This window comes from Carassius gibelio, chromosome A23 (assembly GCF_023724105.1).
Source record: "Carassius gibelio isolate Cgi1373 ecotype wild population from Czech Republic chromosome A23, carGib1.2-hapl.c, whole genome shotgun sequence".
NCBI classification, from domain to species: Eukaryota; Metazoa; Chordata; class Actinopteri; order Cypriniformes; family Cyprinidae; genus Carassius; species Carassius gibelio.
This window is the reverse complement of record NC_068393.1, coordinates 23,232,584-23,255,354: the sequence shown is the minus strand read 5'-3', so window position 1 is coordinate 23,255,354 and position 22,771 is coordinate 23,232,584. Positions and strand designations below refer to the sequence as shown.

Genomic DNA, 22,771 nt, shown 5'->3' with positions numbered 1-22,771 from the left:
GGTCGAAACATCCCTTTCAGATGCCCTGCTTCTTTTTCGTGTGTGTTTTGTCTTCCACTCATAATATTCAGTTAATTCATATTCAGATTTATTCTACATGTCTATAATCCAAATTACATATTTAAAATGCTAAATCTAAAAAATAAATAAAAAAAATATCCCAAAGCAATGATTGCAATTCTGCTCTTCATGCCGTTGAATGTCTGTATATTTTACCTTTGAGGAAATTTGTGGCTTATTCACTCCACAGATATAAAAAGATATATATAAAAAAAAAAATAACTCTCTCTCTCTGCACTATTCCATCTTTTTTTTTTGTGACAACCACCTTGTCAAAATATGTGCAGTCTTCAGAGGATTTCTGGGGTATGCATCTTGAAAAGCGTTCCCATAGCAACGTGTTAAGGGGATGTGCATGGAGATTGCAGGCACGTCTCCAGTACAGAAGGAGATAGTGAAGCAGACTGAGAAAAAAAGAGCTAAAGTCTTTGAAACCCATATGTTTGTTAACACAATGATGGAGCTTTATCAAACAAACTTAACTCTTACCGAGTACAGAATCTGTGTTGTGATAAAATAGAAATATGTTGACATGCTTACTCGACACATGATTTGATTCTGATGAGAATTACAGTAAATACTTCAGTTGCTCTTTCTCTAACGCTTCGTCCATGACTGTAGGCGGAGCTCTAAAGAGATCGTGTGCGTGACCCCGGCCGGCGCGATTGCGGGAAGCACTCCAGTTATGGTGGACATAGACTCTGCTGAGCTGAGGAACCCCGATGTGAAGTTTAACTACACCGAGGACCCCACCATCATGAAGATAGACCCGGACTGGAGCATTGCTAGGTAGGCCACACAACAGTTGCATGGACCATCGTTTGAGTTTAAATTAAAATTGCAACATTATGATTTCAGAATAGAGTGAAAGCCTGACTGCAATTTTTGTTGTTGTTGTTTTTGTTTTGTACCATGGCCTAGAGCTTTGTTTATGTGCCTTAATATATTAAGCAGTAGTCTCTTTCCTGATCTTGTCTCTTTTATTCCTTCATTGTCCTGTAGCTTCGTAAAGCAAAACAAAAAACAGGTAATAATAATAATAATAATAATAATAATAATTATTATTATTATTATTATTATTATTACATTTTTCTCTTTTATGAAGATGGAGGACAATTATTATTGTTGTTGTTATTATTACATTTTTCTTTTTTATGAAGATGGAGGACAACTTTTCTGTAAATTCAAGCTATTTTTAAGTAACACACATCAAATTTATTTTAACTATATTGTAGATTGAATGCCTGTTTACACCAAAGATGATAACTGTAACAATAACGATAACTATAAAGTTTTAATAATTATTCTAATTCTAGGAGAATAGGGTTGTTTGCACCTCGACTATAAATATAATTACACAGAGAAATTATATTTTTGAAATCACTTAGAAAACGCTAAATGTGCTCGATGTTTCACATGATGGACTTTAGTCAGTTGCTGGGCAAAAATGCTCACAGAATTTTTTTTATTTTTTATTTTTTTTTATAATTTGTACGCTGGATCTAGACATGTCGATCCTCAACAGAAGGTATTTTAAAATGTCACCTTGTTTTTTTCGGAGTGGTTAGCCTGTTCTCCAACACATGCTCATGTGGTAGTCATTGATTCACAACTGGCCCACTTTTTGTCAAAGTTCCCTTGTCATCATTTTCTGTCATCTATCTACTTTCTATTATTTATTTTAAAAAAATGGCAAAATTTAAATTGTGGCAATTCCTTGGAAGTTGATACAACAAAGAAGTAATAAAAATCAATATGAAGCCATTTGTATTACATTTTCACTTGACACATGCGCAGAACTCATTAAGAGGTTGAAAATTAGATTATTTTAGGGATCAGATGTCTGCACCTATGAGAAGAGCTGCTGTCAAGTCATGATTTTGCAGCTTTCCAGGGAGGAGCAGCGATTTGCACTAAAGCATGTCTGGTCTGTCAGTGTCTGGGCTGAAATGAAAACACAGAGTCCATAGAAACACCATCAGGTGTCCGATGGGGCAGGCAGGATGGAGCACTTATCACCTGCATCTTCATTGCTCCTGCGGGTTATAGAGCAAGCTCTTTAAAAGCCTGTAGATAAAAAGAAGCTCTTAACGCACTCTCTCTCGCTCCTTCTCTTTTTCTGTCACTCACTTTCTTATTTACCTTTGTGTGGGGTCAGCAGTATGCTCTCAGAGAGCAAACAAGTGAGAAATGTAAAGCTATAGAGCAAAGCTTTTGACTTTATGCATTTAGTGGGTATCTGTGTATTTTTTTTTTTTTTTTTTTTTTTTTACAATATTTGAATAGTTGCTGATGTTTCTGCCTACTTTTATGTTCCTAGTCTCAGACTTGAAGCCAGACCTCTTACTAAACAGAAAAAGGTCTGGTTCACATTACAGCTTAATATCAGCCAATAATAATAATAATAATAATAATAATAATAATAATTCTGTTTTAGAAAGAAAGTGTCTGTTTAAACATCCGCTCTCAGTGATACATTTAATTTGGCACAAAATTGTATAATATATATGTATTGTCTGTATAGTATGTAGTACTGTCAAAAAAAAGATTTTTTTTTTTTATATATTTTATTTTAATTATTGTATAATTCTGTAAAATATATGAGTCAATTTTCATATATTTACACAACTGTGAAATATGTAAAATATTACTTGAGTTTGACTGAAGAAATTCTTGGCTTTTTCTTCTTCAGGAGTCGGTTATGTCACGACACGCGTATTCTCACAACCGTGTGTCTGTGTGACTGTGTGTTTTGTTGCTGACCCAGGCCACTACAGTCAAGTGTGCACTCTCTCTGTTGAGTCCTACTTTGAAAGGGGCCATTATCCCCCAGGAGTGTGTACAATGGTACCTCTCCTCTCTTCCATCTGCCTCTGAAAAACAAACGCACACACCCAGGGATCAAAGCAGTACCGGAAATAACTCTGCATGTGCAGAAGTCGCCCCTAGCTTGAATAGACCTAACTGGAACCCAAAAGTTGTGGCCCTAGAGCCTGTTAGTTTGCGCAGAGTGAATCTATTGATTTGAGCTGAAAATGCCCTTCAGGACCATGGCACAGCAGGTGTCACAGAGGCAAACAAGCAGAGACATCAGCGAGACTCAAAACCACAGACCTCCTGTGTCAACAAGCTTGTGAACACAAGACGTTGGTATAAGGAAATAGGGAACCCACGGCAAATTAGTATCTTAAAAATGATTTTGTGTTCGATCAGCCAAAAAAAAAAAAAAAACAGAAGCCCCAAGGTACATATAGCATCATCAAACAAAGACGGATGCCAAGAGAACAAAACAAACAGGAAACAAGTCAGGCTCAAAACTAGCTATGCTAGTACATTACAGACTCGAATATATACAGACAGACTCCTTATATACTATATATTAATATGCCAGTATAATATCACTTAATATAACCTTTGCTGAGTTATTTCAGTTAGCTGAAATTCAACTGACAACATATTTTCAGCTAGCACCTCTGGATTAATGTCATTTGATGGTAACACTATTGAACTCTTGAGTACTGTGGTTGATTTCTGCCACAGTAGTAGAATAACAGGGGCTGCATGCTTGCACTACAATAAGTGTACAGTTGCATACTTTTGAGCACTGTGACTGGAATGAGATATCTTCTCAGATAGTAGTGGGCAGAGGATCTATTTGTAGGCAGGGTGTCCTTTTTCTTGTTCCCTGAAGCTTGTACCTGAGTTAAGAGGGATTTTTCACTGAGACAGGCAGAGATATAGAAAGAGGAGGGACTGAAAGAGCTCCACACATACAGTATAGTGAGCTGTGGACGAGCAGGTCTCCAAACAGCTGGTAAGACAAACTGAGCTGTAGGGTTAACAGATTGCCTATTGAAAGAAATTAAGTTAAAGGGTTAATCAGTTAGCATTAGCATTTAGCTGCTTGCTTTTACTAAAAAGAGGCATGTACATTTGAGGGAGGAACATTCTCAGCCTAGATGTAGATTTTTTTTTTTTTTTACCAGATTAAATCTCTCATTTTACAAATTTAAAGTGTATTAGCCTATAATTAGCCTTGAAGCTGACACAAGCTGACTGAAAGCTGTAAAAATAATATCACCAAATCTCAGCCTCTGTTACGACTTATGAAACGGGTGCCGCATATGTAGAGGTAGAATGTCTTTAAACGCCTGGCTCTTCGCGAAAATCCTTTTTGTGTCTCATCACCAAAAGTGATTATGGGATATATTACCTCTGCTCTGTTTTGCCTCCCTTTGGGAGGAAAAGCTTGATAGACTGATATTTCTTCCAATTTCAAGGCCAAGAGTTGAGCTAGACTGTAAGATCGGGTTGTTGTGTGAGATCTGTGCCCATCATGTTGCGATGATGACTTCCTGTTTCTCTTCCCAGTGGTGGGACTCTGCTGACGATCAGCGGCACCAACCTGGCCACCATTAAAGAACCCAAGATCCGCGCCAAGTACGGCTCTGCGGAGTCCTTCCATGTAAGTATTCGGTTTCCTTGACCTTTACCTTTCCTGAAATCTACCTTCCACTTCATTAGGCTCTTCCTTACTTGTTTCTAAAGTTAATTTCACAAAAGCTTTCACATGTTCCCCTGCCACTGTGTTACTTAAGGTAACAGCAACACACAATCCTAACCAGCATTTTTATCTTGAGAAAGGTCAGAGAAGTATCTCTGTGTCGCTTTTTGTTATTTTCTTTTTATAAATGTATTTTCTTTTTATAAATGTATTTTCCTCACAGTCTCAGTTTAAATGACCTCTGTGTTTATCATAATCGCATTAAAATGTTATAATGTAACATTTGAATTATCTGACGTCCCTTCTGCTGTCACAACTCATAGTTTGTGTCCCATTTAATTGAAATTAGGGTCAATCAATTAAATATTGTAATACACAAAATATGTCATGCAAATTATGTTATGCATTTAAATGATCACATTTATTTATTCAGTTATTTCCCCTGAGAATGGCCAAAGATAGATATGATTTAAAATACATTACAGTACTTTGCAGAAAGTACATTCAAAAGAAATTGGTGCGAGAAATGAACAAGATCAGCAACAAATATTATTATTATTATTAATAATAAAAATAAAAAAATGTTTTATTATTTAAGTAGTCAGATATTTGAATTAAATTAATAGCACAATGTATGTAATGCAAATAGTACAATGCTTTTAAATTATGTAATTTATGTATTTGGTACATAAATGTATATTTATTTTAATAATTTTCTTTTTCTTTTTTTGTTGTTTATTTATCAATGAACTGTATGTTGTTTTCATATAATTGATTTATGATTTCATATATATATATATATATATATATATATATATATATATATATATATATATATATATATATATATATATATATATATATATTTATATATATATATATATATATATATATATATATATATATATATATATATATATATATATATATATATATATATATGAACGTATACTTCATTTTTATAATGAACACATTTAATTGACACTCAACATAATAAATGTTGTAAAAAATAAAAAAAATAAATGAAGTTCTGTCTCCCTGTTTCCCTACTTCTACTCAGAACTGCACAGTTTTCAACAACTCCGTTATGGTCTGCCTGGCCCCATCGGTGGCTGATTCAGATAGAGGCTTTGCTGAGACTGGCAGTGGACCAGATGAGATCGGCTTCTACATGGATAACGTCCAGGCCCTCGTGGTCGTCAACGAGAGCTTTAGCTACTACCCAGACCCCGTCTTTGAACCCCTCAGTCCCACAGGCATTCTGGAGCTCAAACCAACATCTCCCCTAATCCTGAAGGTGCACATCTCTTGCTTCAAGTGGTTGATGGATCTGTGGTTTTTGATGTGAGGTTAATGTGGCCAGTTTGCATCATTTGCTGATCATGTTGCCACTTGTTCTGCCCATATTTTCATTTCCTGAATAAAAGCTGCAGAAGAACACTGCAAAATAGCTACAGTAATAACTAAGTACGAATTTGTCTTCTCCATACCTATCGCTGCGTCTTCATCCCTTCGTTTCTAAACTTCAAAATGCTGATCACAGACACAGGGTGTTTTCTCCTGTAACGAAAGCTTCTCTTTTCTTTAAACCAGCTGAGGTGAGAGTCGAAACATGTCGGGTGATATTTCTTCGTTAAATGGGAATTTATTAACGAAACCTTTTTACTTAATGCCCGATCCCCCGCTTGGCCCGTGGGGGGTGGGATGGCGGGGGGTGAGGGGAGAAAACAACCTGATGCATTAGCAAAGCGAAGGAAAATACGAAAATGCAATTTGGTGAAATAATCATGGATATTCTGGAGATGCATCACATTCTCCACGCAATTAATTTCTCATCTAATTTGATCTGGGGTTGGCAGTACGGATGAGATGAGAGAGAGGGAGCGGAATTTGCATTAAAGAGCGTCATTCCGTGGCCTCGCTGAACCCTGTGGGGTGTGTGTGTGTGTGTGTGTGTGTGTGTGTGGGGTGTTGGTGCTTTACTGTTATTCATCAGTATTTCTCTTTCCTGTTCTTTCTGTACATGTGGCTGCAGAGTTTCCGACCTTTATTTTCCTTCCTCTTTATCTCCATTGAGGAGATCAGTCGGAGGATATGTTTATATCTGTTCAAGCCTTTTGAATTTTCTTTGCTTTTTTAAATCAATATCTACATGACCTTTACGTGTCCAAGGTTGTGTGATGCTAAATTGAATTCAGACTAACAGACCATTACTATTATCTGGAAAACCCATTCCAGCACCTTAAAGGAATATTTTAGATATCTATAGATATTCTATAAACATATTTGCCCTGCCAACATGTTCACTGTTGCCAACACAAAACAAATATGATTATTTAAATGTATGATTTCATAGTTTAATTGATTTTATTGTAAATTTTGTATTTTCATATGTAGCATATATTTATTTTTTAAATGTTTCAATGTAATTTTGTATATTGTGTATACACATACAAATAGAATATTATAATATATAATCAGTTTTATATTTCTACGTTTTATTTTAGAGTATAAAATGTTTATAGTAACAATGTAAATAGAAAATGATAATCTTCAGTTAATGTTTTTGTTTATAATAATTATATATCCTAATTATATTTAAATAAAATATTATGCTTTCACATAAACACATGAATTATTTAAATTCACAACAGTTGTTTTTCCCCCAAATAAGTTTATATATATATATATATATATATATATATATATATATATATATATATACAGTATATATACACACAAACACACTATAGAATATGTACAAATAATATAAACATTACAATTTTAATTTCATAAATGTTTGATAATAATAATAAAAATCCAAATCTAAAATTATAATCTTCAATAAATTTTTATATAATATATACTGTCCTGCAATTATATTTACTGTATATTAAATATTATATTTTTTACATAAATTACTTGTTGCCAACAAATATTTTATCTTAAATATTGCTAATGGTAATACTAATTTTTAATGCAAATTATAGTTGTAAGCATAGTCGATGCTTTAACATGTTACGGTACATGACAAGGCCCTGATGAGAATCATGAGGAAAATAATTTGTTAAAACTGTTCATGTTAGTTCCTTTTTATATCTGAAATCCACTGTTTTGTCTTTACAGGGTCGTAATTTGATTCCTGCCGCTCCTGGTAACTCCAGACTGAACTACACAGTGTTTATCGGAGAGGCTCTGTGTGTTCTGACACTCTCTGAAACCCAGTTGCTATGCGAGTGGCCCAACCTCACTGGCCAGCACAAAGTGACGGTATGTACTTACAGATCCTCAAGTTCACACTGACCAAATGTCAAAAGATTGGAAATGACAACTCGCTTTCAGGAATGAACTTAACCCCAACCGAATGCCCCACTGAAGGAAAACTCTTTATCTTGCCACAGCATGTCATTCGTGCTCAGAGAATAAAAATATTTACGCCTGTTTTCTTCATTTGTGTTACTTTTGCGGCAAATGTCACATTGTTTTCGTAGAAATTGTGTGAAATGTATGTTTGTACAAATGCTCTTTGAGAAATGCTGGTTCAGAAATAGACGTGTCTCTTTGCGTCGCCGTCCTGGTGAAGCACTCAGAGGCGATGTGAGGTGAGCCGGGGAGACGCAGACACAGCTGTGCTCTTGTCCTGTGTACAGTGGCCTACTTATGGGCTGTCATTTGTGCACTGGACACGTCTGGCAGCTCTCAGTGTGTGTGTGATTTCTGTATCTTTTGGCCTGTATGTGAGAGTTGGAGAATGTGTGTGTGATGTGAGTGTGTTCGTCACACAGCTGTGCAATGACCACCATGACCCCTGTTAGACAGAGTCTCTCTAGGAAATTTTGCATGGCTGGGATCTTTGACCCCATGCTTTCTCAGGGGTCTTTGTAGTTTTTTAGAAAGCACACAATGCCTGCGGTGCAGCACATACAGTCACCTGATGTCTGCACTAGAGTTCTCTTGAAGTTCAATTCCAAATATTTCTGTTAGTGCTGTTTGCTGAAGCATTTTACTGTATTTATACACTGGTGTGAACTTTGTCCATAATTAGTTTTTTAATCAATGATAACTCGAATTATGTGAGTTGTTGAAGAGGGGTGTGATTTTGTTTTCAAATTAATTATATGACTAGTCTTTACTGGAATTAACGTTCCGGTCACAGGTTAATTGCTTTATAAAATGTATTAATAATTTATTATACTAAATGTATATGTTAAACTGATATATATGCAGTTTATTTTATTTAACTGCTTGTCCTTAATTTTCAACAACTAGATGGTAAAATGAAAAAATATATCATAGATTTATTAATCAAAATTATGCCCTCTAAGCAGTTCTATGTAGATAACTTGCAAATTGTAGTCATAGTGATTCCAATTTACATAACATTAACAATACAAATTTCATTAAAAAATATATCTAAGTATCCCTAAGTTTTATTGGACAGACATCCTCAGATTTTCTTTAGAATCTTAATCTAATTGGTTTTAAAGGTTTAACTATTCTGCTGTACAAACACGTTTACGGTTCAATCAAACACCTGGACACTGTGTGGATTGATTTTTGCCAAGACAGAACTGTGTAAACAATCCCACGGTTCCTTGTTAAATTTTCTATTTTCCAAATACAAGCTTGAAATGATTCTTTAATAATAGGACATTTCGAGCTAAATGGGTTTTCAATCTCTTAGCTTGTCTCGCAAATGTGATTGGCTCATAAAGTTTTAATTTGGGTCTTTGTGTGGAGCTGCTGTTGCATTCTTGAAGCAAAAAGTTGATTCTCACAAACGAATTGCCACAACAAAATGATAAATGCTAATCGCAGCTAATTGCAGATCACAGGCCGCTACACAAGATTTGCTTCCTGCACCTCAATGAGCCAGGTCTCCCGTGTCTCTGTTACAGATCCGGGCAGGAGGATTTGAATATTCCCCCGGCACACTGCAGATCTACTCCGATAGCCTTCTCACCCTGCCTGCCATCATCGGGATCGGAGGAGGTGGAGGCCTCCTGCTGCTGGTCATCATCGCTGTGCTCATCGCCTACAAGCGCAAGTCCCGGGATGCAGACCGCACCCTCAAACGACTCCAGCTGCAAATGGACAACCTGGAGTCTAGAGTCGCTCTGGAGTGCAAAGAAGGTGAGATGAATTATTAGTAAGTCATATATCATTTAGTGCTTGCACCTATTGGTTAATTAAGTTTATTTGTATAGCGCTTTTTACAATACAAATTGTTACAAAGGAACTTTACAGAAAATTATGTTTCTACAATATGTAGTAGATGCTTATGGTGGTGACTGTCAGTTTGTGCACGTTTGACAGGATTAAAAAAAAAAATATATATATATATATATATATGGATGGATAGATAGATACAATATTCACATGTATTCATAAAGTATATAAAATGCAATCATATATACATTTTAAATAAAAAAAATACCTCATTGGAAACTTCCAGTTTTATATATTGTTATTTTTGACAAGAAACAAAATCTCATCATTCTAACTATCACCTTTTTTCAGGAAATTCTAACAATAAACATTCAAATGAAATAAACATGAATGAACATCATGTAATCACTCAATCAGCATTTCAACCGCTGTAAGATGGCAATAAAAGCTTGTAAACAAAATGTCACATAGCATTTCATATATATATATATATATATATATATATATATATATATATATATATATATATATATATATATATATATATATATATATATATATATATATATATATATATATATATATATATATAGTTTTTTATTTTATTTTTTATTTACTAGTACACCCTAATAAATGTATTAATCAATTTGTAACACATAACTGTTTACACCTTCTCAGTTTATTTATAAATTCTGTTTTATACAAAAAGGCACATTCTGAGATAAACATCCCCATTACAGAAAGTGAATTTGATATAGAATTTAAATGGCTGTTGAAGTGAAACCTGCCGGTGTACTCTCAGGCTCCACATTAACGTATTTCCGTTTTCTTGTCGCCATGGTGACATCGTTATGGTTGTTAGAAATGTCTTGGTAACAGGTTGGTGTTAGTGGGCTGCACTGTTATGGCATTCCGTCTTCTGCCCAGTTTGAAATGCAGTTTCCATATGCCTTAAAGGTTTCCAGTGCCTCTACTTGGTCTCGTAGAGATGCACTGGGTCTAATTGGCCATTATCTTAGGGCTGTCGGCCCTCTGGTCATAGCCCTGTCAGGAGGATGAAAACGAATAGCTAGCTAGCTAACAAACAGTCTTTTTCACTGGAAAGGGGGAGATGGCTGAATGGCATAGGGAGAATGATGAAGGAAACTTACTACTTGCCAAATGAATGAAGGAACTGGTAGAGATTGATTAGCTGTCATGTTCTTTAGCCCTGATTTATCACTGATTGGCCGACTGCCTTCATTAGTGGACAACCTGAACAGTTTGTTATCGCAATGCCATTCAATCTGCACATCAATATTTTATTTGGATCATATGCGCTGACATTATTTACAACCTCTGCGAAATATTTTTGACCTTAGCTTGGCTATTTCTTGTTTGGGCTGGAAGTGGATTTGCTTGGTAATGACCCAAAGCTCTCAAACCCGTAGTCTGTCCCAACAGGGTCAGATAATGGGCTGCAAAAGGGTGAATCTTACAAAACCTGTCAAGAAATGGCAAATAAAAGTTTGGATAAAGAAAAGTTAGTTTTATTAGATTTTATAAAATATTTTAATAGTAAAATTGTGTTATAAAATACATGACAGTTACATCGGGGTTTTTTTCCCCCTGTATATTTTACGAAATTACTGCATTAGAGCAATGAAAATGATCAGCGCAGTACAAGTTTTTGTAGGACCATTGAAAAATAATGGGCTACAAAAGAGTCAATCTCAAAAAATCACATCAAGGAATGTCACATTAGACCAAAATCACAAGAGATAGATGGATGGATGAATGGATGGATGGATAAATTAATTGATTGATTTTTAGTCCTGAAAGTAGACAAAGAGAACCCAATCAAACAAATGAGACAAAAATATTTTCTTTGTCATTTATATATTGAGAAAAAATATCCATTGTTACATATCTGTGCGGTTCAAAAGCAAAAGTTGCTTAAAGTATCTGGTGTGACCCAGTTTTGCAGCAGTAACTGCAGGTAAAGTTTCCTGTAACTGCTGATCATGTATTAGTTTTAGCTCATTCCGCAGTACAGAACTACTTCAACTCTGTGATGATATGGGTTTCCTCCTATGAAATGCTTGCTTCAGCTCCTTCCACAACATTTCAGTTGAATTAAGGTCCAGAGTCTGACTTTGCCATTCCAAAACATTAACTTTGACCTTCTTTAACCATCCTTTGGTAAGATGACTTGTGTGCTTTGGGTTGTTGTCTTACTGCATGGCCCAGTTTCTCTTGAGACTCAGTTCTTCGACAGATCTCCTGACATTTTACTTTAGAATTTGCAGGTATAATTCAGAATTCATTGTTCCATCGATGGTGGTAAGTCATCCTGGCCCAGGTGTAGCAAAACAGGCCCAAACCACGATACTACCACCATGTTTCGCAGATGGGATGAGGTTCTTATGCTAGAACGCAGTGTGTTCTTTTCTCCAAACAGAACACTTTTCATATAAACCAAAACATCTGTCCACAAAACATTTCTCCAATAGTTCTCTGATTTGTCAGCATGATCTTTGGCAAGCTGCAGACAGGCAGTGATTCTCTTCTTGGAGATCAGTGGCTTAATTCTTACAACTCTGTCATGCACACCATGAACATTAACATTAGCCAATGTGAGAAAGGCCTTTAGTTGCCTAGAAGTTACCCTGGGTTCCTTTGCAACCTCACAGACTATTAAAAGTCTTGCTTTTGGAGTGATCTTTGTTGGTCGACCGCTTATGGGGAGGGTAACAGTGGCCTTGAATCTTCTCCATTTCTACACAATCTGTCTGACTGTGGATTTGTGGAGTCCAAACTCTTTAGAGATAGTTTCGTAACCTTTTTCCAGCCTGATGAGCAACAACAACTCTTTTTCTGAGGCCCTCAGAGATCTCCTTTGTTCGTGCCATGATTCACTTCCGCAAACATGATCAGACTTTCATAGATCCCTGTTCACTAAATAATACGGGGCAGGCAATGACACGTGATAGTCATTCCACTCTTATTTCACCCTCAAATTAACAGCTGATCATAGAGATTCACACACTTTTTGTATCCCACAGAAATGTAACACGGTAATTTTTCTTAATTAATAAATATGTATCATTTATGTCTCATTTGTTTGATTGGGTTGTCTTTGTCCACTTTCAGGACTGATGATGAATTGGGTCATATTTATGCAGAAACATAGGACATTGTAAAGGGTTCACAAATGTTTAAGCAGCACTGTGTATATATGTGTGTATATGCATATCCTATTCTTGCCGTTTATCATGAGATTTACCCAAATGTATAAATGCGATCCCACCTCTCTAAACCGCTTAGCCCTCTAGTTTGGCTATATAGCTAGAGTCGAGATGGCGCTGCATGTGCACGGTCATGGGGTGTGGACCAGCGAGCCGTGCAGGGGCATGCGATTCACCATGTACAGACACTTACTGAGCCATGATGCAGCCCATCAGAGAGCACAGTAGTACAAACAAACAATGGCTAATGGCTAATTAGCGAGCTATCCAGCTCTGGTTTAGATACAGGGAATGCTCAGTGGGGATATCAGCTTCGCTTCTCTGTTTTACATTTGCCGAGAAATGTATGCGCAAGCTTGTGTGGACATCATGGTAATTGGAATTGTTTCACTTTGAGTGCTTTCACAACTAAAGAAACAATTTTAGAAAGAAACGCATAATCAGCAGTGTACGAAACCTTTCAAGCTAAAGGAAATATTTTGCTGGCTGACTTTGGCAGTGCTAGTGCTGCTGCTACTGCTTCCTGAGAGGCGTAATGTTTTGACCACTACAACAGGAAGCCTTTAAAATTTCGCATTTAAGTTGTCTGTAATGCCCCCTCGTGCTTTACAATATATGGGCCTCTCCAAGTAATAAAGTGAAATTGAATTACAAGGCCATCCCTCATGTTGGAAATCTTTGTTAGGCCTTTCAAGTGCACTTTGACCAGAAAGAACCATTGAATTAAAAGCTCTTTATGCCTTTCACTTTCGCCGGGAGACTGGAAATCCTGTTGGGCAGCTCATCTTGAATAATATTTGTGTAGTATTTTTAAGATGAAAAACCCTCATTTAGAGTAGGAGCTTCTTGTTTCAGTATTCATATCCCAGCGGACAATGAGGAGGAACAACAGCTGGAGGAAATTATGCATGAAAAGCTCCGCTCCTTTATTAATTACCCACTCATGCAATTAATTGACTTTCTTTTCCCGTGAACTTTGTGTCTCTTACGTCTCTTCCCTCCCGCTCTTTTTGAATGGCAAAACCAAATTAGTCATAAACCAGATAAACAAACAGATTGACAGACTTAGCATTGCTTCTGTTTACCCAGCAAGTACCTATTATCGTAAAAGGCTCTCAGTGACCAGGTTTTCATGAGTTCCCAATCAACCACTTTATTTAAAGTAATTTTTTATTCATACTTAGGGAAGGCTTGAAGCAAATCAAACTTCTATTATGAGAAATTTTATTATGCACACAAGTGTATACTATACTGTAAATGCACCCTGATCAATTTTTTTTTATCTTTATCTACACTGCAAAACTACACGGAAATATTTGAGTTGCTTATAAAGACCTAGTAGCTGGTTGTAAATAGCTTACATAACTGTAAATTCATTAATTACTTCATTCATATTATTTAAATACCTATTTATTATTATTTTTTGAAACAGCATGTTAATGTGACTCTGATTCTATTTTCTTTCCTTAATAATTCTCTCTCTCTCTCTCTCTCTCTCTCTCTCTCTCTCCCTCTCTCTCTCTCTCTCTCTCTTATATATATTTTTATATATATATATATATATATATATATATAAAACTTCGTATTACAAGCACTTCCTGCCTCTTTAAGAAGAATTGCTTTATGTATCCCCCAATTGTAAGTCGCTTTGTATAAACGCGTCTGCAAAATGATTAAATGTAAATGAAAAAATTCTATAAATTTTTATAAAACCTTAATTAAATTTTATTTTAATCTAATGTTTTTGTAAAATTATATATGTGTATGTGTGTGTATATATATATATATATATATATATATATATATATATATATATATATATATATATATATATATATATATATATATATATATATACATACATATATACATATATATACATATAAACATATATACATAATTCTTTAAAAAAAAAAAAAGTCATTGTCCAGTCATTACATGCAACTGGAAAAATCAGGCAACTTTTTTTTATTAGAAGTGCTCTAATTGGTCAGATATTGTTTAAACTCTCCTTACCAGTGCTTTTCTCCTCACAGCTTTTGCCGAACTCCAAACTGACATCCATGAACTGACCCAAGAGCTGGATGGAGCTGGCATCCCATTCCTGGACTACCGAACCTATGCCATGAGGGTGCTTTTCCCTGGCATTGAGGACCACCCGGTGCTCAAGGAGATGGAGGTACGGGTCAGTACATCGCCATCACCATGGTAACCCTAGAGCAGAACTAACAATGCAATCAAAAAACAGCAGACGACTACTAATACAAGAAACAGCAACATAGTGCTGAGATTGTATAAACTACATTTGTGCCGTAGACGCCTGATCAGCACTCTTGAAAGGTCATAATGTATATTGTAAATTCGGTTACCAATGTTTTTGACATCACTTGCTTCTGATAAATGGGGTTGGTGACTCTCTCAGGAGTGAAAGAATAAAGTTCCAACCTACAATTTGGAGTTTATAAGTTCAATGCATTACAGATTGTGACCTCTTGTACATTAAAGCCAGACACTAATCAGTGACACGTAATAGCACGAGCTAAAGAAAACAACGCAACTAAACGAAAGCAATCACGAAACCTCAAAATGCACTGGTCAGTGCAATTAAAAACTCTGACATGCTGTGTCCACCGGCCTGCATACTGCAGGTCATGCTGTTGGCTTGCGGAGGGATTGTATGTTTATTATTTCATCTGGGGTTTGTTTTCACTGTATTTGCCCCCGAGTCCCCGGCGTAATCAAGTGCCTATGCGCACGGCTCAGGCCCTTATTGCTCTGTGTAGCTTCTCGCCCCAAAGCAACCTACATTACTATCGGCCTCCCCGAGAGGCTGCAAATTTCATTCGGCTCAGCAGAGAAGATTTGAGGCACTTTATTAGTCTGTGTTGTCGGGAAAAAAAGGTCTTTGTCAGGTTACATGGTACATAAGGTGCTGAAGGGGACAATAATAGACGCCGGTTTGCCTTGAAGTCTGATTCTCGCTTGGAGATTTTATTTGTTGGTTTTTGTTTTTAATAATTTCTTTGAATTGTAGCACTTTGTCCTAACTAGCCATGAAAACTATCCAACAACAATGTGAGATAATTACAGCCAGGTTGTACATGTGGAGCAGAATTTTGCACCAATGAGATTTCACTGTGGGCGGGGCTATTCAGTAGACGCTGCTGTGGAAACCAAACGAACGACAAAGTCCAGTAGCTTGTCATGGTTAGTTAGGACACATGTAAGATGTTGCTTTTGTTTTGTTAGTATAAATATGTGGCTTCAAGAAATTGACAGTTGCAGCTCATGGAAGGACACATCACCAGCTCTTGGTCCTGGACTCCATGGTCATGTCTGCTTCCTGCTGTACTCTTTCTCTTTCTGTCCTTCCTCGCCATCACTCTGCATTTCCTTCTGTTGTGTTTTGAGCTGCTAGCATCTTGGATTCCCTTTGATGTCAATCAGAGAGCTGCATGTCCCTCATGTGGACTTCTGCCGGAATGCTTTTTAGTTTACTAAAGGGCTTCGAAATTGTTTTTCAGAAAGGAATAATGCGTCAATCAGAAATATTAAAAGCAACATAAATATGAAATTGACCTTACTTTATTTTAAAAATGTCCCTAGTCTTGCTATGAACAAACTGATCACTTTTCATTTTTAAATAATAAAATTAATCTTAAATAATCAAAAAAAAAATGCTATTGGCCGGTTAAAAAGGATTGTCCTGCTCCCAAAATTCATGCCATTTATTTAGCCAGTGTTATTGTATCAGGACCTTAAACCAGTCACACAATGGACCTCCAGCATGAAACACAAATAGAACTAATTTGTGTCAATCATAAAATTGGGTTAATTAATAGTGATATAAATGGATCAGTTTAGGGCAACAATGTAGATTTTAACTATTTTACCATAGATGTGATAGAATTTTCTTAAAAAACGTTTTTAAAAGAATCATGTTAAATTAAAAATAAAAAATAAATCACACTAGAGTTGATAGATTCTTTTTTATTATTATTATTAATCTGTTAATTAAAACACAACATAGCTGTTGTATTCTATTCCTCGGTGTATAATGAGTTGCTGTGTGTGTTTTCCCACAGGTGCAGGCTAATGTCGAGAAGGCCTTGACTCTGTTTGGTCAACTCCTCACCAAGAAGCACTTCCTGCTGACATTCATCCGCTCGCTGGAAGCTCAGCGCTCCTTCTCCATGCGTGACCGTGGCAATGTGGCATCACTCATCATGACAGCTCTACAGGGAGAGATGGAGTACGCTACAGGAGTCCTCAAACAGCTGCTCTCTGACCTCATCGACAAGAACCTGGAGAGCAAGAATCACCCTAAACTGCTGCTCAGGAGGTGGGAGAAGACACACACAGAGTTGCACTGATATACAGAGTTAAGGACTGTTCACAACAAAGACTGATAACTATATCAGCAATCCACACCAGTGCATGATAATGTCCTGTTTATCTTAAGCACACACTGCCTCAAATGCTTTCGAGCAGAACAGATTCTGATTGACTGTCAATCAGCTAAAAACAAATTTTGAAAGTGATTCTAACTATATAATTCCTCTGTTATTGTTATAGTTGCAGAAATTCACTGTTCTTACAGAATTATAACAGTCATATAGTAACATATAGTTACCTTCTTTTATGTGACTGGCCTTTAGCCACCAAAATCCGAAGTTGTTTCATTACAGATCTCTTAAAGCTACAGTCACAAAAACAGCCTGTTTCAAAGGGTCATTGAGGGGGTAGAAATGATGTAAACTAAATCACAACTAACAGTAGACTTACAATGCCACAAAAATCCCAGCTCTGATATACCACCTCCAAATTTCTCCACAACTCTCAAAAGTTCATGTAAGTCAGTACACTCCATCTCACCCAACTGTTAACCCCGATCTAGTGCACTTACTGAAGTACACTAATGAGCTATTCGGGACACTTCCCCCTCATGAAATACCTGTTGTCCCACTATGTTCACCTTATCTCCTCTTCACCGTTTTATTAATAAGCATATAATTTAATAATTGGCCCTTATGTAAGGAAGTAATGGGAGTTGGTAAGTCTGTGTGAATGCATTATTGAACAGCAGAAAAGGCTCCTGGTGGGCCTGAGGGAGGAACGAGCTGCAGTTAGCAGCTCACACGAGCTTTCGCTCTCGTTTGCCAGCTACGGATGAATTAGGAGCTTTTGAAGTCCATTAATTAAGGCTTGCTTTAATTACTTCTGTTCCGGGGAAGCTTTTGGGGGTCTTCGGCAGGCGACAGGTTGGCCATTGAGGGAAGATGTTGCCCAATTACTGTAATTGTCTGGGCTTTATGAAGATTGGTAGTTTGTTTTGGGGGAAAAAAAGTGTAGTTTTTCATTAGAAGGAGTTTGTTGAAAGCTTAAATACACTTTTGGATTTCATTTGTGTTGTATGAATTTTGATTCATATTTCTCTCACTCTAACTTTTCCTTTCTCTTTTTAAGGACGGAGTCTGTTGCTGAGAAGATGCTTACAAACTGGTTCACTTTTCTTCTGTACAAGTTCTTAAAAGTAAGTGTGTACAGTATTGTACAGTGATGATAATATGAAATGTTTCTTGAGCAGCAATTCAGTATATAAGAATGATTTCTGAAGGATCATGGGACACTGAAGGAATGATGTTGAAATTTCAGCTTTGCATAACAGGAATACCTTTAGTTTTAAAATATATTAAAATAGAAACCTGTTCTATTTCTATTTCACAATATTACTGCTTTTACTGTATTTTTGATCAAAAAAATGCAGCCTTGGTTGAGCATAGAAAAAATCTTATTGACGCCAAACTTCTGAATAATGTTTGTTTGAGTTGTGAGTTTTCACAGTTTGATTCACAAAATCAAAAAAAAATCAGTTTGAATCACTCTCTGAATCCATATTTATTTTTTTTAAAAGATATTTAACTCAAAAATAGAAAGTTCTCTCATTATTTACTGACTCACATCTGTATGATTTGCTTCTGTGAAGCACACATTATGATATTGTCCATACAATTAAAGTTAACAGTGTTGTTTTAGACCCCTTCGACTTTTTAGACCCCTTCGACAGTTATATGGACATTAACATTTGAAACTTTTTATCCCAAAATATTGTTTTTTTTTTGTGTGCAGAAGAAACTCTTACATGTTTTAAACAACATGAGGGGTGGGTAAATTATTTTTGTGTAAAGTGTCTAATTACTCAGCCAAAAATGCACCCAAACACACATACAAAAGCACAAAAATGAACTTGCCTCTATTTTGCAAGAACATAGTGACTAGAGGGCCTTTCAACAACTCGGTCCAACATGATGTGACAAATAATGAGACAGAAGCTGTCTGTCAGTGGTCGGCAGGTCAGAGGTCATCCCTTCAGGCACCTCTGCATCCTACTCTCCATCAGCTCTTAGCTTCGTCTCCTTTTATATCTCCCCCTCCATCCTGCATCACTCCATGATGCCACTCACAGAGCGTGATTGAGCTGCAGGATGTCAGTCCTCCCCTGTCTGTCTCTCTGTATCTCTCTGCCTCTCGCATTTGCAGCTTTCTAGTTTTATTAGTTTGATCATGCAGGGCTCAGCATGCAATGGAAGAATTTTAATCAACAGGAAACAGGAGTCCAGAATACTTTCACTTCGTAGAGATTAATTTAACACACAAATTGAACGTGGTTTTGCATTATTTGACTAAATTGAATGTAGTTGCTTGTAAAGGAATAGTTTGCCAAAAATTTAAGTTGTCATTATTTGTTCAAATACTAATTAAAAAAGTGTTTTTTAAAGAGTCTCTTATGTTTACCAAGGATGCATTTATGTGCTCAAAATACAGCAAAACATTATTATTGTGAAATAATATTAAAATTTAAAATAACTGTTTTCTATTGTAATATATTTTAAAAGGTAATTTATTCCTGAATTTTCAGCATCATTACTCCAGTCTTCAGTGTCACATGATCCTTCAGAAAACATTCTAATATGCTTGCTGCTCGAGAAACATTTCTTATTATTATCCATGTTTCAAACAGTTAACAGCTGCTTAATATTTATGTAGAAACCATCATATACCATGTTGTGTGTGTTTAAAATTAATTATTTTTTTCTTCAGTAAATATGCATACAATTTCTCAAATTCGATTGTAAAAACATTTATAATGTCACAAAAGATTTATTTTTCAAATGCTCTTCTTTTGAACTTTCTGTTCTATATAAAGAAACCTGAATGTTTCCACAAAACAGCAAAAACAGTTTTTAACATTGATAATAATAAGAACCATTATTATTAAGTGTAAACCAATAACAATTATGCAGCAAATTCACATATAACAATGATTTCTGATCATGTGACACTGAAGACTGGAGCAATGATCGCATCGCCAGAAAAAAATTACATTTTAAATTTTTAATAAATTTATTAACACATATATATATATATATATATATATATATATATATATATATATATATATATATATATATATCAGGGGTTCTTAATGTCCAATTTCCTGCAGAGTTGAGTGCCAACTTTGAACAAACTCAACTACCTGTAACTTTCTAATGGTCCTGAAGACCTTGTTTAACTTGTTCGGTTGTGTTCATGTGTGTGGACCTCGAGGGTCAGAGTTGAGAACCCCTGATATAAAGATACATGATTGCATGTGAGTGAGGAAATCAAGTCTCACTTAAGGCAATAATAGTATGGCTAAAAAATTACATACATGGTAGGACAGCAAGAACATTTTGCCTGAAATCTTTTGTGAACTATGGAATTTCAACAGATTTAGAATGACATGAGGGGTTTTGTATTTGGGGGGGGGGGGGGGGGGGGGGGGGGGGGTTGGGGTGAACTCATACTTTCAGAACAAATAGCCCAATTCCGATTTGCTAGTTTGAAGTCTGTTTCAAGCTTTGACTGTTTAGAGGCCTCGTTTGACTCCTCTGCTAACTGACAGAAGTTCAGAAGCAGGCAGTTTGAGATGGCTAATTAGCATTAGGAAAAGCAGTGCTGTTTTAGACGATGGGATTGTGGCATGAGTTAGTGGAACTGACAAGCTGTTGTCACCAACACACAGCTTGTGATACCACATATGAAGACACGGCTCAGACAGCACAGTTGAATCAAACCTTCCCAGAAATATATTTTTTTTATCAACATTCTGGCCACAGTGTCAACAAGTCTGCTCAAGGCTGTAGTGCGGAATATTTGATCTGCTAGCTCTATATTTCAACAGGATATTTTCCTGCTACTGTTCATTAGCCCTATGGGTGGGTGAGGTCTGGCTATGTTGTCTGCGCTCTCTCACTCTCTATCTGTCTCTTTCTTTAATGAAGCTGAAGCGTGGGATGAGGTCTGGTCTCTCGGCCGCGTGCGCTGCAGTGGGGGTCTCTAAGAGTGATGTATTCGCGATCCCACTCGTTAGCAGCTGTCTGCTTAATTAGCGCAGATGCTAACGAGACGTTAACCGCATATGGTAGGAGGGTGGGTGGAGTAAAACAGGACGAAGTGATGGAGGAAACCAGAAGAAACTGTTTCATGTGGGTATGTGTAAGGCGGAGGGAGATGGTGGGTTTCCTCGTTTCACCGCGCCAGTCATAGTCAGTGCGGTCGGGGGTTGGCTGAGGAGGGGTATGAGCCTAATACGTCTCGCATGTGACTCCTCACTGTAATTTTTATGGCTTACAAGATTCCTGCATTAGAACCTGATCAATCTTCTGAAATTATCTCAGATTTCGACTTGAAAATTTGAAGCTACAATGAATAACTGAAGCAGAAACTAGCGATTTGAAAGCTTATCTTATGCACAAAATACCACACAAAATCTGAGGCTACAGTGAAGAAGATTGCTAATTGCTAGTTTCTCTCTCAGAAACTCATTACAATTCATTGTAGCTTCAGACTGTAGCTTTGGATCCTTTGTAGCTTGTAGTTTGAATCAAAAACTAGCGATTAGCAAGCTTTTCATACCACAAAAAAATCTAAGGCTGCAAAAAGAAGTTTCTGTTTCAGTACAATTCTTCAGATTATGTGTAGTCTCTCTTCCTTAGAAACTAGCGATTTGCATATTTATTTGATATAGTTTCAGATTTTGTGTGATTATGTGAAACTCTATCTGCTATCTGAAGCAACAATAAATAAACTTGCTAGTCACTATTTTCTGAGGCAAAAGCTAGCAAGCTAATTCACATACAATACAAAACCTGAAGCTACAGTGAAGACTGCTAGTTTATGTCTCAAAAACATTGCAGTTCATTGTAGCTCAGAAACTAGGGTGAAGCAAACGTATTCACTGATTTAAAAAAAAATGTCTCATTTTAAAAGTTTTTAGTCTTTCATTAATATTTTATTTATGCTTTATTGAGTTTTTAGCTTTATTTGGTATCTTTACATGTCAGTCAGATCAAATCTTCCTCTCTGAGTGGATGCTAATTGTCCAGAATTAGTCATAATAGTATAGTAGTAAGTCATAATAGTAACCGTAAGTCAGACTACATGAGGCTAGTTAACTGCTAATAGACACCTGGATCAAACAGAAACATAAATCTGAAGAAATAAGAAACTGAAAAACAGAAAGTTGTTTGTTAGTCAGTGAAAGATGTTAATGCTAATGCAGAAAACAGCCTAGTCCACACCCCAGCCATCCCTCTTTCTCTCGCTCTCTCTCTCTCTCTCCCTCTCTTTTTCTCCACACCTATCCGTTTGTTTCACAAAGGGGTTTAAGTGCTTCCTCCCAATCGTTAACCTCCATCTATCTCTCTCTTCCTCCCCTGCATTTAAACTGTTTGTCTTTTTCGAGAGGGGCATTTTGAGGGTGTGAGGC

General features: G+C 36.3%; 1 protein-coding gene across 3 annotated transcripts in view; it reads left to right on the top strand.

Annotated features, from left to right (window-relative positions):
- The window catches only part of LOC127944782 (plexin-A1), a 205,945-nt gene that overhangs the window by 168,507 nt on the left and 14,667 nt on the right, over nucleotides 1–22,771 (top strand). For 2 of the 3 annotated variants that reach the window (XM_052541032.1, XM_052541030.1), the window contains 8 exons: nucleotides 682–849; nucleotides 4,432–4,525; nucleotides 5,625–5,861; nucleotides 7,691–7,834; nucleotides 9,463–9,697; nucleotides 14,997–15,145; nucleotides 17,046–17,302; nucleotides 18,427–18,493. In XM_052541032.1, coding sequence (XP_052396992.1) covers nucleotides 682–849; nucleotides 4,432–4,525; nucleotides 5,625–5,861; nucleotides 7,691–7,834; nucleotides 9,463–9,697; nucleotides 14,997–15,145; nucleotides 17,046–17,302; nucleotides 18,427–18,493 — 1,351 coding nt within the window. The remainder of the gene's footprint in view (nucleotides 1–681; nucleotides 850–4,431; nucleotides 4,526–5,624; nucleotides 5,862–7,690; nucleotides 7,835–9,462; nucleotides 9,698–14,996; nucleotides 15,146–17,045; nucleotides 17,303–18,426; nucleotides 18,494–22,771) is intronic. The other variant, XM_052541031.1, reaches the window with a different exon arrangement.